This window comes from Denticeps clupeoides, chromosome 18, assembly GCF_900700375.1.
Source record: "Denticeps clupeoides chromosome 18, fDenClu1.1, whole genome shotgun sequence".
NCBI classification, from domain to species: domain Eukaryota; kingdom Metazoa; phylum Chordata; class Actinopteri; order Clupeiformes; family Denticipitidae; genus Denticeps; species Denticeps clupeoides.
Window position 1 is genome coordinate 12,403,342 of NC_041724.1, and position 15,804 is coordinate 12,419,145.

The window sequence follows — 15,804 nt, forward strand, 5'->3', positions numbered from 1 at the left end:
GGCCGTCCGCTCCTGCAATTATCAATTAATGCGGTTAATGCTTTTTGGCTTACGTCTATCAGCCGGACATATGGCAAGTGTTCGTGTGCAAGTTAGGCGCTTTAATTAAAGTGTGGATTTCGGGCCTCCATATGCAAGTAATCCCAATAAAAGCTGTTAGGCATCCATTCCTTCAATGGTAGAACAATATTTGTGTTTTACATGCTCATGTGCAAACAATTAAAAACATTAAGGCCTATTTTTAATATTGTTATTGTACCATTAAAGAGTCTGGCAAGTGAACAATGAAAGAAAACCAGGGTTCAGGCCCATCCTCACGTGTTTGATACAGAAACAGAGGGCGATTAAAAGGGGAAAAACTGGTGTCCATTCATCTTGGCGGCAGTCGGTGGCTGATTTTAACCTCGCAGACGGCTGCCTCCCCGCTCTCACCGCCGGCCTGATGATTAAATGCGTTTTGATTTGCCCCCCCCCCGGCGCAAACTTCCTGTGCGCCTCGCCATCGGTTCTGCGCCCCTGCCCCATAGCTCGCAGCGGGGGCCGCACGAGACCCCTGCTATTATCCCCCCGCAAATTAGCCAGGTTAAAAATGTGTCTCTCTCCGGCCCTCTCCCCCAGCTCGCCGTGCCCCCGCCAGGCCCGTGGCTCGGGCCCCGTCACCGCCCAGGCCCGGTAAATATCAAGCAGTGACGACCGCCAGCTTGTTTCGAGGAAAATTGGCAACAGATGTGCCAGCGGGTGTTTTCGTGTCGGGAGAAGTGTTTGGTCTGCAAACCGGGCTGTGAAACATCGTAAGGTCTGACGGCCGTCATGGTTTTCCGTGCAGAAGTACACGAATAGAGTTGGGGACGAAGGTCACCGAAGCCCAACTGAGCGTTAAACTGCCCAAAAAGGGGCACCAAGAGATTTGCTCCCGGATTAAATCCAGGAGATTACCGTGAGGATAAATGTCTCTCCACGGCTCAGCAATCACAATTAACTCCATATGTTTAACTTTTCTGTCAAGTCATCCCGGCTCTTTACTAGATAATGCGGGCTGGAGACGGCTTTACGTCCAATTACCCTCTTCTTCAGCTTTGTCTTTGAACATCAGATAACAGGCACGTCTAATCATCAGGATTGGAGAGCAGAGCCAGCTTCTATACCAATCACGGAGCTGAACTACTCAAAATTCCAACAGGAATGGGGGGAAAGAACTGGTTACCTGCTCTCCCTGTCAGGCATGAAGAAAAACAGGCATTCCGCTAGAGTGAGATGGATGAAGAACCCTTGGAAATTCATTCCGCAGTCTGCTTCAAATACAGATCCCAACATGCCTCCAGGCAAAGCAACGTAATGCGTGGCGACGCGGGGATGAAAAAGAACACAGAGGAATAGGCCAAGGAAGTAATATTCAAATGCATGATCATGCCCTCCTGTCTGACTGTTCCAACAGTCTTCTACATTCCAACCTTTTATACATTTTACTGGAAGGTTACCAAAAATATCAACCAATGCTATATCTGACTATATATCTTTATGTATATATCTGACGTGACATTGAACTTGTTCATATTCGAGGTGGTTGTGGTTTTTGACATGTCATTTTGACAAGGCTTTTTCTTGACATGTTTTGTCACTTATCATTGGTGAAATGGATTAAAAATCATGCAAGAGGGTCGGTAAGTCAGTGGAAAGCACACTCGGCTCTCTAATTGAGTTTGTGGGTTTATGTGCCTCCAACAATTTACACACATTGTGGTCGGAGCGACATCCAAATGTGAAAGCAACCTCAGACACCAAGAGGCTGTGGCTGGACAGTGAAGACGTTCTTTATTTATTCATCCAGACGCAGCAATTAAAAGTTTTTTTTTTTCCCCCTTCAAGATCTTTTTGCATTCAGAAACAGGTTGACACAGCAGAAATACAGTTTGTTGAACCTTTTCTACCCTGACATAACGGATTATGGTTAGATTAACCATAGAGCATTAGCAGGTGTTTTAAGAATTTTGAATCCGACGCTGCGGCGTGAACGAGAGCCGCTACAGAGGAAGGGCAGGAACTTGCACATCACTTGTGCCCCGTGCTTCCGAACAATCAAACAACTTGGACGACTGTCTCATGCAGTAGAGAGGGATCAAGAATCTCGATTCCACTTTCAACATGAGATGGCTGATTAAGAACATCAAACGTGGAGCCCTGTCGATCTTTGTAAGGAAGGTGTAGAGAAATCAGGATCCATCAGGGCTGTCAGCACTCCCTCAATTACACAGACAAGACCCATGAGAGACTCACCATACACACACATACACACACACACACACACACACACACACACACACTCTTCTCAATTTGTACATGTTCCAAAAAATATACAATGCTGCAGATCTTTATAACAGAGGACTGTCAGTGAAGGAGGTCACAGAAATGACCGTTTTATTTGTTCCCGGACAAAATTGCTGTCAGGAGACCAGACGATTATCAGTGTGCAATGCTAAAAAGCTGAGGAGGAAGGTGAGGAGGGGGAAGAAAGAAAGAGATGAGCGTGAAATACCGACTTCCTCTTGCCCTCAAGCCTATCCATATCTTCCTCAGGGGACACGGGCCCCTAAACGTACTATTTGTTCTTCTGGAGTTAAAGAAATACTTTCTCAATTGCCTCTCCATCTTGTATATTTTTACAGTCTTCGTTTTCTTCGTTGATTTGGACACCCCCTGTTTCGCTCTTGTTTATTTGCTGTATAAACACCAGCTTGGTCTCAAGCCCCCCAGACATACCGTTTTTAAAAAAATGACTTCTCTCTTTCCAAATGACACTGTTTATTTAGCCAGTCGCTCAGGTTGGGATGAATGTTGGACTCTGGAAACCTGTCGGTAGGTGAAAGCTGGAGCGAATCACGTAAGCCGGCCTGGTCGCCATTACCTCAACGGCTTCGTCAAATTCTTCATGTGTTGGCTAATGTGGCTCGCTGTGTTCGTCTTATATGTCGGCTGTGGCCCTGTCCTTAATTTCCCCATGTCAAGTCCAGCACAGCGTTCCAATCGGAAAAATGTCTCGCACCTTCGCGTTCGGCCCATGAAAAAAAGCTGCGCGGCCACCGGAGAGACGGCCTAATTGGAATCACATGCAGGGTCGTCTTGATGGTGGTTTTGAAGTGAAATGTAAGATAGGTTCCCCCCCTTCCCGTTTGCTGGCACGGGTGGGCTGGCACTGGTTCCTCCCCGCTGCACAGATATTCATCAGGGGCAGGGAGATTAAAGGGGCGGCTGGGTCAGCTGCACGTGACCCATTCAGACCCAGTTCGTCTTTGATGAAGGGTTCCTCCCCTTCCAAAAACCAAATCATCAGATTTGGGAGCCGCGAAGGTGGAGAGGTTGGGTTCGGGGTGGGGTGGAGGGTGACGTGACCCCCGCTCCGAAAAGTCAGGTCCGTGCTCTTGAGGTTAATAGCTATTACACTCAACTGTCAGTGGCACAAGACAAAGGCTGAGGCCTCCGTGGAGAGCGAGAAAAAAAGAAAAAGAACAAAAGAGGGTTCCGTCGCATTTCAGGAAAAACTTCTTGGCTGTGAAGAAAAGCACCGACTTTTCATATTAGCTGATGGAAATGTGTGACAATGTAAATTAAGACTTAATTTATTTGATTTTGTGACATAATGTGTGGTAGTGACCCAGTGGGTAACACACTTGCCTGTGAACCAGAAGACCACAAAGTCACAGGTTCAAACCCCACTTACTACCATTGTGTCCCCGAGCAAGACACTTAACCCTGAGTGTCTCCAGGGGGGACTGTCCCTGTAACTACTGATTGTAAGTCTCTCAGGATAAGGGCGTCTGATAAATGTGGTAAAATGTAAAAAATACAGCAGTCACAAAAAAAAACAGCAAAATATTAATGCTAGTAATTAAACAGCATTTATTTGATGCTTTCATATTGTATAGTGGCCAATAAGCCAATAAGCAACAATTAAATGAACAGAGAAGCTGAGAGCGAGAGAGAAACAAAGGGAAACTACAGATGACAACAGAAAGGGTAGAAAGTAAGGATCTGGGGGAAAAAAATGGAAAGAGGATAAGAGAGGGGGGCAAAAGTTGGAACATAAATCTTGCCAAAGTGCGAGACCCGACCTCTAGGTCTCGGGGCCCTTGCAATATATTCCGTTCCCTTCCTCCGCTTTTCCCTGTGGCCAAATGATTGAAAGGGCCAGATATAAGGCCCTGGTCTGGTCTGGGAGTGCGTCAGCTGGGTATTATAGAGGTAGGGGTGAGCTGAGGTGGAATTGCGGAGGAGGGGTGGGTTCCTGTATCTAAGTCATTGGGGTCCACGTTTGGAGGCAGGGTTGATTGATTGAGCACCTCAAACAAGAACATGAAAAAACATAGATGGACATGAAACTGTCTCCCACCCAAACACACTCCCCTCCCCGGGCGCCCTGTTTCGAATTCACGTAATTAGACCTGTCACCTTGGCAAGAGAAGCCTCCACAGACGGAGCATGGCTGTGGGCAGACACACTCAAATTAAACAGGAGTTGACCGGCTAAGAGCAGATAATCTTATCTGATCCATTATTAGCGGCCTTTCTTTCCATCTCTTGCTGGGTTAAGCTAACAGGCCTTTGTTAGTTGCACCAGTGTGAGGTGAACCATGAGGACAAGCAGTTTTCATGGTTACCTGAGGTCTGACCACCATCCAGCGACCACATGACCCTGCCATTCCCCCTGTGCAAGGGTCCCGAAGTATGGGGCGTTAATTTAGGTTTTATAAATATATTTATTTTTCTTTTCATTTGAAATGAGGGTTTTACTCAGACTTTATTATATTTAGTTGTTTGCTTTTTTTATTATTATTATTATTTCAGGACATTACACCTTTGAACGGACCAAACATAATTTATTATTTAATCATTGAATTAAAAATTTGATTTTACTCTCAGCCTGACTGTTCATGAGTTGATTTCAATCTATGATTATACAGTATTATGAGTTTATATCAGTGCTTGGCACAGAGCTATCACATTATTCACAGATTATTAATATCCATGCAAAATGCAGCCACTGAGCTCAGCTGGACATTGGCAGTGATTTGATCTTGTTTGGTGATGGAAGATGTCTGCTGGCTGTCATGAATTAAAAGCTCCTGGTCAGTCTTTGAAAGATGGATGCGGTGGACACACACAGTAGAAAGGGAGAAAGTTGACAGGTTGGACAGGTTGTGGACAGGGCTGGTTGTGAGACAAGGTGTGTGTCTGTATTGTATGTGTGTGTGTAGAGGGCCGAGAATGTCCACTGCACTTCTGAGCCCTGGGGCACTCAGCAGATAGAACAGGTCTGACAAGCATCAGATCCCCTCACAACTCGGTCCCCTGTGCCATTACACACGCAACACACACTCACACGTGCAATTCACACACTGAGACAGCAACGCTGGAGTCTCGGGGTCACCTGACATTGACCTGTTATCAACAACCCAGCCAGGGACCTACAGACACATTTATCTGCCAGGAGGCTCCAGTGGTCTGTGTGCATGTGTGTGTGCTACTTGCCTAGTGGGGTGATACATGTCTGAACCCCCTCAAAAATACAAATTGTGTTTGTGTGTGTGTGTTACTGCATTGTTCTAATGTTCGCCTAATTGGCAGCCTAAAGTCTGGTTTTTGATTTATGTCCAATTTTTTAGTCCCTGAAAAGAGAGCCTGTTCCTCCACGTCTCTCCTCCCACCTCCGGCAGCTGCCTGCGACTCCCTCTCTCTCCCGCTTCACCTCCTTTTACAGGTAGCAGAGGCGCTCCTCCTCCTTCACAACCAGGCCCCTGAGGCACAGAGAACAAAAGTAGGGAACAAGCAGAAGAAGAAGAAAAAAGAGAACTTGACAGGGTGCAGGGTGGCCGCCAGGCTGTGGAGAGAGTTACAGAGTGGGTTAATAAGCAGAGCTGGTCTGACATTACAAGGTGCCGGCGGTCTGGGGAAGCACCGGGCCGAGCATCTGGCAGGGTCTCATCAGGCCAGTGCCAGAGGAAGGGAGAAAATTGGAAGTAAGAACAAAAGAAAAATGACAGAGAGCAAGAACACAACCAGACAATTTGACCCAAAGCTATGAAGATGACTCCTTTTTAAACTCTATACCTTTAAAATATATTTAATACACAACAAACACTCCTTTTACTTCAATCTAAAACGTGAACTTGAGGTTGCAAAATATGAACAACTGCATGAAGTACGATATCGTGTGATATTGTAAAATATCACAAGAACGAGCATTTGAATGTTTGAAATATTTTAAAAGACAAGTAAGAAAACTATTTTTAACAGGGACAGAGACACAACCTAATTCTAAAGTTTTCCCCTTCTAAAGATGTCACACTGCTTCACTGTGCCGTAAAGACAACAGATAATCACAGAATAAAAAAGGGAAAGTTATACAATAAACTGTAAAAATGTATTGAAAGGACCATGGTGAGCGAAGCGGGGACTTCCAGCACACCCAGAGCCAAATAAGAAAAATGCCTGGGGTACGTCGCATACGTCACACCGGCAGATGGTGGGAACGCCCCGAATCTAAGGGGGCACGCCACAAAACAAACATCTTCAAGGGCACAGGAAATGGCATCATCTTTCTGTCGGCTTCAGAAAAACGGAAGATCCACTTCCTGCCTCCAGCTCTGCTGACCTCGGAAGGTGGAAACTTCATCACATCAACTGTGTGTGAGTGCTGTGTGCACATCTGTGTGATCTGCACCTCCACTCACTTCAACCCCCCAAAAAGACCCCCCAAATATACACAAAAATGTGATATTCTTGATTTTAGTGATGCATTTTACAATTTTGGACGAATTCACAATGCTGTTTATCTTATTCTTATTCATATCTTGTTCTGTGATCTACAGAACAATACCGGCTCAGCCGGGGCAGTCGGGTTCAGCTGAATGGAAATGTGACTGGCGATTGTGGACGTGCGAGCAGAGTCTGACCTTTGCACGAGGAGGCTTATTTTTCTCAGGTGACCTGAAAGGTGCACAGTGAGCAGACCAGCAAATCCTAAAATCCAGCCCAATATCCTCAAGGAATGATGTCAGGATATTTTATTATCTTCTTTATCTATATTACCTGTGTGTTTGCCATAAGCTGATTTCCATGATCACTCTCAGTAGTCCCATCGTACCTGTAGGCGGCGATTTCGATATCCAGGGCCATCTTCTGACTGAGCAGCTCCTCGTAATCCTCACACTGCTCCCTCATCTGCGCCTCCAGCTCGGCCTGCGAGTCCTGCAGCTCAGCCACGCAGCTCTGAGGGAAAAACGGTACGATGTGGGCGAGGCTTCACCTACAAGAGGCCTGCAGAGATGTTTACCTCCAGTTCCGCAACCTCTGCCAGGTGAGCTGCTTTCTTGGCCTCGATGGCCGCCTCCAGCTCTTCTTCGTGAACCTCCAGCTCCACCAGCTCGTCCTCTAGGTCAGCGATCTATGCACCACGGAACCAAAAATCACATCAAATCAATTTTTATAGCTCAAAGTTCCATACAAAAACAAGCAAATAATCAGAAGTAAGAACATTTACATTTACAACAGGGACAGTCCCCCCCTGGAGCAATTTAGGGTTAAGTGTCTTGCTCAGGGACACTATAGTAGTAAGCAGGATTTGAACCTGGGTCTTCTGGTTCATAGGCGAGTGTGTTACCCACTAGGCTACTACCACCCTAAGAACATACAAACCAAAATACATCAAATAAACGTAAAAATGTTAATATATGAACAGAGGAACCAGTTGTTATAATTGAAATATGTGGACATTTGAACAGCTCCATAGAAAATTCCAGAAAATTCTGGTTAACTTCTGAGATGCTAGTATACTAATTCTAATAGGTCTCTTCTTTACATCTGACCTTTTGATTGGCCGGACGACGTTTTTGAAGCTATGTGTTGAAGAAAGCGCGCCCGTCTGCACAGACGCTCTGCTGTGAGTGATTAAACTTTCCCCCCCAAAAAAGTCCCATCTTTGATCTGCCAGTCCCTTCCTCTGAGCCGACTGCGTGTGGCGGTTCTGCCCGCGGATGACCTGATCTGAGCAGATGTCAGCACCAGGTGTTTGTTTGGTCAGGCTGCGTTTCGGGGATGGGGCAGACCCCAGACATCCATCACCGACGAGTGCGAGGGACACAGGTAGTGAAAGAAAGAAAGGCGTGGCAACATATACGAATTTATTGACTCAACACATATGGCATCTATTGGCCGAACTTGAACGACGTTGAGAACGTAGTTGTACAGCGGCGTACAGGCTGCGTTCCTTCCCACGGAAAGCAGGATGATCCCGATGGTCACTGCAGTGCAGCGGAGTTCACAGAGAAACAGAAGGGCAGCAGGAGGGTTAACAAGGTTGTTTCGGGAGGAAAACGTAGAGGTGAAAAGGCAGAAGAGAGCGACTGTCCGTCAGCGTCTCCGGAGCGGTGGAGGGTCACGGGGCAGGCTATGAAAGGCCCGTTGCGGTTTGTCGGAGGCGCTGTTTATTTGTACGGGGGGCTGCGACCACAACCTCAGTAATTGGAACCGAACCCGCCCCGCTCTGTTATTAGAAACTGAGAGGTGTCAGCCGCGGCCCGCCGGTGATTTTCTTCTGGCGGGGAATGTAAACGGGGGTCGCTGAGTAATGTCCAGACGGGGGCCTCCAGACCCGGAGCGACACTCGCCGCTGTAGGGGTATGTGGGAGAGGGTGAAGGAGGGAAATGAAAGAGAGGCTGAGTGGCAGGTACGGTTTTATTGGCGTGCGGCGAGGGTGTGCGAACTTTGACCGAGTTTACGGCGGGACGGTGGGAGAAGGAGGGCGGGGTTTAATACCGGCAGAAGCGGCGTGAGGGAGATAAGTGCTGGGGTGGAGACGCGGCCCCGTGGCACATCACTCTCACCGTCTAAACATTCCGGTGAGGGGGACCCCGCACTCTCCATTTCCCAACCTGTTAGGGTGATGCGAACGTCCGTAAACAGAGACACTACCATTTCTGGAACACACACCTGGAGACCATTCAGTCTCCCCCATTAGGCCCGATTTAGCTGATGACCTCTGGCGAAGGCGCGGCGCGGCGTTCCCTCTGAGGGTTCTTCCCAGTGATTATTATAGCAGGAGAGAGGGGGGAAGAAAGGAGGAACAAAGAAAGGAAGAATGCAGCATCCCCGAGAGGACGGAACGGAAAGGAGGAGAGGAGGAAGCTATAGGACTGAGGATGGAGGGGGAAGTACAGTCAGATCAGTCCTGTCACTCACCAGAGACTTCAGGGCACCCACGTCCGTCACCTTGGAGACGTCTTTCGCTCTCGCTGCTGCCGGCGTCGCGGCCCCGCCCTCCTTCGCCTCCCCATCCGCAGCCACTGCAGTGCCAGTCCTGCAGTCGAACTGAGACACACACACCCCCTTACGCCGCAGCACACACAGCCCCAGGTTAAATGGGTCAGGGCGGGGTGGCAGGGGGTCAGAGTGCAGGCTGACCTCTGAGTCACATCCACTCACTGCACAATTCAGGGACAAAGGAGCTCTGTGGCCACACACAGGACAAAAGCTGACGCACTCAGCCTCACGAGCCACACACAGGTACACACATACACACAACTAGTGTTGTCAATTGGTATTCGTGTGCGTGTTTGTGTGTAGCAGCAGCGATGCTAGACACACCTGAAGTTTTTCTGCCAGTTGGCTGTAGTGCTCCTCAATGGCCATGATGGAGGCGGTGATGTCGAATCCAGGGAAGTCCAGTGCCACGACATGGCCGTCACCCACTGCTCCATCTGTAGGCTCAGTGAGACCGTCCACATCCTGTGAACCACAAACCAACAGCCGCTAGCATACCCACAACCCACACGTACCCGAGATGACTTTACAGAGAACATAAACAACCAGCCTCCTTCATCTTTCTTCTGACTCGTCCACGGAATGCAGGGTGCGAGGAAACCCAGGTATTACAAGATGTTAATAAACCGAAGGGAGGAATTGCTGATTTCATATCAAAAGTTCATTTTATGCTGTTGCATTATGGATCACGCTCACATGAGAACCTACATTTCTGCAATACACACAGAACATGGGCTTTTCTATGTGAAAAAAAGCCCATGTGAAAACATGGGCTTTTCTTTCATATATTCATATATGAAAGCATATATGTCAAGAAATCTGTGTGTGTGTGTGTGTGTGTGTGTCTGAGATGCACAGGCAAGTGAGCCCTATACGGTGCATACACAGATGTGGGTTCAGGCTGGTGAAATGTGGGTTGACGGCATGCTGTGGTTACTACTGTGGTAAGTTCTGTGCTCCAGTATTTTTACAAAGAGTGTTTGTGTAGAGAAAAAAAAAAAAAAAAAGTACAAATCTGTTGAAATCTTACAAACCAGCTCAATTTTTTCTGATAAAATAAGCATTAGAAAAAAATGTGAGAACATTGCGGTTTTCACACAGAAGGCTGGTTGAAATGGTGCCTTTTATCTGGATAGACCGCATGCCCATTACCAGCTCAACACCCATAAACCAGAGGATGGGGTCAGATGGGGTCAGCGGGCGATGGGGTCAGATGGGTCGGCGTTTTACTCAGATCCTTACCAAGTCATGTTGCTGCTCCATGTTGCCCAGCTGGTCTTCATAGATGGCCACTTGTTCCCTCAGGGCCAGACACTCCGCTGTGATGGCATCCACCTCCTGCAGAGGGCAACATAGAGTCCAAACATGACAGAATAAATGTACATCTTTTTACAAGTTTTTTGGAAGACTGCACCCTCACACCCTTTTTAGTTTTAGGTTGGAGACAGATTGTGATTTTGATGAGACTGTGGATCTTGCAGGGCTGCTATGCATCTGGCACAAGATTGCTCTGCTCTTTCCCATTTCTCAGCCAAGCTTTAATGAGTCCTGTTTTTGGTTGGCCAGAGCTCATCTACTGGATGCACGAGCCAAGGCTAAAAGACTTACAACAATCATGTTTGATGTTGTCACAATGTGAAGACAAGACAACGACTGACTTAAAAACAGCTTGGATTACCACTTACATAATGGGACAGTGCCACAGCTCTTGGGGACAATGTCTGTCACCATGAAATCGAGAGGCAGGAAAGGATGACAACCAATCAGCAATCTCTCTGCTGATCAGAATGGTGTCTTCCATGAAGATAGTAAACCCAACCACAGGACACATTGATTGATGTGTACAGAATGGATGAAAATCTTATTATTTGACCATATTATTTAACTTACCAAATCTAACCCAACTTTTTCAGTAATAACATAGATAGCATCTCCATCACCATCATCACATCCTCAAATAAGGGAACACACCATAAAAGAATTGTCCATCCCTTTAGTAGAGTAAACTGTGGCTAGGTGGTATATTTAGGTCTGAAATATTCTAATCTAAGGAGTTCAATGAAACCGGGAAGGATGAAGAACAAGGAAAAGAAAAGGAGGAGGAAGGATCTGGCCATGCCTGGCCACCGTTGGGTCCCTGGATGCGAGAAGGCGAAGCAGTCAGACCCCCAGGGCTCCCGTCTCCCTTATCTCTCACCAAACACCAGCCGGAAATTGGACCGAGCCTGGGCTCCGTCTGCATAATCTTAAAGACTCGCCCCTCCCTCCCAGCTCCGCCATCCCCATCCCCACCCCCACCCCCCCTCACCAGGACTCTACTGCTGCTCTTCATGTTTTGGCTGCCGGAATTGCCCTCTTCTGTGGCTCCTCCAGGGCAAAGCAATCACTGCTGGGCAGAGCTGTAACCAGACTCCTCCACACAGCCTTGCCCAGAGCTTTCATCTGAAGGCTGTTGCTTATGCATAAGCCATTAACTGAAGAGAAACATCTTACAAATTTGGACTGGCATGGCAGAAACCCAAAGCAGGCCCCAACACAGAGGCTCCTGGTGGAATTCTATAGCCCAACTGGTGAAAACAAGTGAAGGATAATGTCCCACAGATGAACGAATGCATGTTGGAAATGGCCATAAAAACTGCAATTTTCTGTTTATTCTGATTTGCAATCATTCTCAGCCTGCATTGTGTACGAAAGAGAAGCCGTAATTTCCAATTAATCTTACTGTTCTAATTCAGTCGAACAGGGTGGGGTCATAAATTTTTTCAGTTTGGAACCATGATGGAAACAACATCCGATGGTATAATGTCACGTTTATGGTGAACTCGATGGCTTCAGGGTGGCTGGTTCTTTTGTAAACAGCAGAAACTGCTGGAGTGAACGGATTGAGCGTGGTACTGGTATCCCATACGGTATCCATGATACTGCGATACATGGATACTGGTGTCTGAGGACTGCTACCCTGACACAGCACTGCAGCTTATATCACGCTTCCTCCTGCCTCATCTGTCTTCATGTTTGAACAGCGCCAACTACAGCTGCTACCACAACCGTAGGGTCTTCTTGCTCCACCCTCTCACACCTACCGCACTTCATACAGATTAAACACAGATCATACGGAATTAGCGTGAAGACTAACAGATCTGCAACATCTGGCTGTCTGTAAATGGGCAGGGTGGCTTCTGACGTGTACTGGCGGCCGGGAGAGTTTTCTGCCAGACTGGCCCTGCCAGTTGGCCCATGTGGGGTGGACTGGTAATCAGAACCGGCACTTTAAGCCTGAGCTGCCGGAGGAACAGCTGTGTTGATCTGGTGCCCGAACCCGTCTGTCATTTCAACCAGAGACAGGCCTTCGGGGCGCTGCCACCAGGCTAAGAAGGAAAAAAAGTTCAACACGCGACTTTACTGCCACCTGGTGGTTAACAGATGCTAATGTGGATGTGAAGTGAAAAGTGAACTGAAGTGATTGTCATTGTGAAACACTGCAGCAACAACGAAACGTGTCCTCTGCCTTTAACCATCACCCTTGGTGACAGGTGCCCGGGGGAGCAGTGTGTGGGGACGGTGCTTTGCTCAGTGGCACCTTGGCGGCCCGGGATTCGAACCGGCTACCATTTGACTACAGGGATGCTTCCTTAATCTCTAGGCCACCACTGTCCCAAAAATAGTCATTGAGAGATTATTCCAGAGGGGGGTCAATTAAGAGTGTTAATACTAATGATGAAACGCAAGAAATGACTAAGGTGATCATCGGATTTATGTTGTTACCATGGCAACATCCTCCCGCTCCAGCTGGATGAGGGTCTTCTGCTCCACCACTTGTTCATACTGCACCTGCAGCCGAGCCAAATCTTTTCTTAGGCCCTCGGTGTCGCACTCAATCTGTTCCTGAGGGAAACAATGTCAGATATAACAGGGCCAGACTGAGCGTGTGTATCTATAACTACTGATAAATAAATATGTCACAAACTCTGAAATATCGGTTTCCATGACAATGTATAAATGCATATGTGAAATTTTTTCTGGAATGTAGGATGCAAAAGGTCACAAAAGCAGATTAGTTTTACATGAAAGTATTTTCATCGTGTCTCTATATATATACGTGCATTATTATGATAAAACACATCCTCACTGTACCTTCTCTTTGCGTAATCTCTCCACCACCCTGTCCAGGCTGTAGTCTCCTGGGACACGGGTGGCAGACGTGGTGTCCCTGCCATCCGCTCTCTGGCGCTCCTTGAGCTCGACGATCTTCACCTCCAGAGACTCGTTCTCCTCCTCCAGTCTACGAGCCTGTCAGCCCCATTTCCATCACAACGCAGCATGATGATTATCAATCATCCATGTTGTGCAATTAATATAGTTTGAATGTAGTTCCTCCCTTACCACATCAATGAGGATTGCCAGGCGGTCGTTGAGGGCAGCAATGAACGAGCGCTCTTTTGCAAACCGGATCTTTCCCTCTTTGTTCAGGGCCCGGGCTGTCTCGAAATCTGGCTCAGGCCACGGACAGATTAGAGCCCCGCCTCTAAAAATGGCCAAATTTCACTGGCAGCCTTAAATTTGATATCTGAGACTCACAATTTTAATGAAAAAAAAAAAAAAGCCATAAATTTACCCAAAGATGGTATGCCTAATTTCTATTTATATTACACTGCAAACAATTTTTGCCAACAAAAAATATGTTTCCATATGGGGTTAATACGCACACAGAGTAACAGTATCTATTTTTACTGCATTATTTTAATATCATGATAACTATTATTATTTAATTGGCATAAACAGAATACATCTGAAAAACTGAGATTGTAAGAACTGAAAGTGTTATGGAATTAATTCCGTAAAAAAAATCTGTAAAAATAAGTCAGTATTGGCTCGTATGAAGCAATAATTTTTTGGGTGAAAAGAATGTCACATTCTTCTTAAACGCATGAATAATCACATCCGGAAACACCCATGTTGGTTGTGTCCCCCTGGCTAAACGTCAACTGCTACATCGCCGATGAACCCTGGTGAAACCGGGACTGGAGCCACTGACCTGGCTGCCGAGAGGAGCTGGGCTCCACAGCGCAAACTGGAGGCCGCGGAAGCCCCGGACCATCCCTGCTCCTCCTGCTGCTGCTCGTCAAACAACCGGCGGTACGAAGACACCCTGATGGCCATGTCTGCTTGAGGATGCTGCGCAAGGTGGCCCGGGGGGTTTTATAACATCACACATTAGGGTGGGAATGTGTCAAGCATGCGAAGGATCTCTCACTGGCTATTTAAAGGGCAGCTCGTCAGCGGAAGGCAATTTCGCAACAATGTCTTCATAATGTGGACTGTGTGAAGCTCATGTAAGTTTGCGATAAATTTTACATTTTAGGATTTTGCATACGCAGGGATGGCACCTTATGATTGATAAGCAACTTTCAACTTTTGAACAGGCACCACAACGGATTTCAAATGAAACCACTCAAACACAGCTGAAGTGCAAACATTGGACTTTAATTCGATGGGTCGAACAAAATTGTTGCGGCGTCTCTGTATATCTCGGAATTCCTCTGGCTGTTTGAGTCCTCTGTCGCATCAGCATTACCATGATTTCCAACTCCAGTAAATCATTTTTTTTCTTTCAGTCATTTGACTGAAGTTTATGTTCAAGCTGAGCATAAAGTCCAGTCTAGCCTTTCTATTATCTAGGCTTTTGAGACGTTTGCACCTTGCAGTGAACCCTTAGCACTGGCTTTTATGAAGTCCTCACTATTATGGTAGACTTGGATATTGATATTCCTTCCTCCCGAAGAGTCTTCTTCACTTGGATGGATGTTGTGAAGGTTTTTTTTTTTTTTTTATCCTCTGGTCATCCACCACTAGCTGTCTGTGGACATCCAGGCCTTGACACTGACTTTTGCAGTTGCTTTAATTTTTTTTTTCCTTGTTATTTTGCACCCTCATTTGCAAGTTGATCTTCCAAATGCAAACACACCTGAACTGAAATCGACTCTGGACCATATCTGCTTAAGAGGAGATGATATAATGAAGGATTTGTCCACACCATTCCACCAAACAGTGGTTGAGCCAATTGACCAATAACTTTAAAATTGAGTGCAGTGCATACTAAATAGCAGTAATTCATAAACCTTTCCTTGGATGTGTATACCTTCAATTAATTTAAGCTGAATGTCCATATTCATTATGTAATTGCAATGTTTCAGTTGACAAAAACGCAATTATTCCCAGCCTCTATGTGAATTAACCTAGAAAAATGTAATTAATTTTATTAATAGGAGACAAATAATTGATTTTATATATAGATAGATAGATAGATAAAACAGAGGTTTTTAGTTTTGTTGTTCTTTATTTCCATTAAATAACTTAAAAGTACCGAAAAATAACAAATGATTTACAATATTTGTATTTGCATGAGAACCATAATAATTCTTTTTGTTTTTTAATGAAAATTGGTGGACAAGATAGACAAACACTTGTGGACTGATTTTGGCCAAACTGTGC

General features: G+C 46.3%; 1 protein-coding gene across 2 annotated transcripts; it reads right to left on the reverse strand.

Moving 5' to 3' along the window:
* Nucleotides 1–3,967: 3,967 nt before the first annotated feature.
* Nucleotides 3,968–14,536, reverse strand: vimr2 (vimentin-related 2). Of its 2 annotated transcripts, XM_028960364.1 has the most exons (10): nt 14,348–14,536; nt 13,696–13,837; nt 13,447–13,602; nt 13,078–13,197; nt 10,555–10,650; nt 9,637–9,777; nt 9,232–9,360; nt 7,327–7,437; nt 7,138–7,262; nt 3,968–5,788 (listed from the first exon to the last, which is right to left on the reverse strand). In XM_028960364.1, the coding sequence occupies exons 1-10, from the start codon at nt 14,470–14,472 to the stop codon at nt 5,746–5,748; spliced, it is 1,188 nt and encodes a 395-aa protein (XP_028816197.1). In that variant the 5' UTR covers nt 14,473–14,536; the 3' UTR covers nt 3,968–5,745. The 2 variants fall into 2 exon arrangements, with proteins under 2 accessions (XP_028816197.1, XP_028816196.1); XM_028960363.1 differs by lacking the exon at nt 3,968–5,788 and having other exon boundaries at nt 5,800–7,262.
* Between the last annotated feature and the right edge of the window lie 1,268 nt (nt 14,537–15,804).

What these genes read in the sequence shown, in the direction of transcription:
- vimr2 (XM_028960363.1), bottom strand. Translation starts at nt 14,472, where the DNA reads ATGGCCATCAGGGTGTCTTCGTACCGCCGGTTGTTTGACGAGCAGCAG. An exon ending in TGGGTGCCCTGAAGTCTCTG is followed by an intron (nt 7,438 to 9,231) that starts GTGAGTGACAGG and finishes CGTGGTGCATAG; the next exon opens with ATCGCTGACCTAGAGGACGA. An exon ending in CAGAGGTTGCGGAACTGGAG is followed by an intron (nt 7,263 to 7,326) that starts GTAAACATCTCT and finishes TTTTTCCCTCAG; the next exon opens with AGCTGCGTGGCTGAGCTGCA.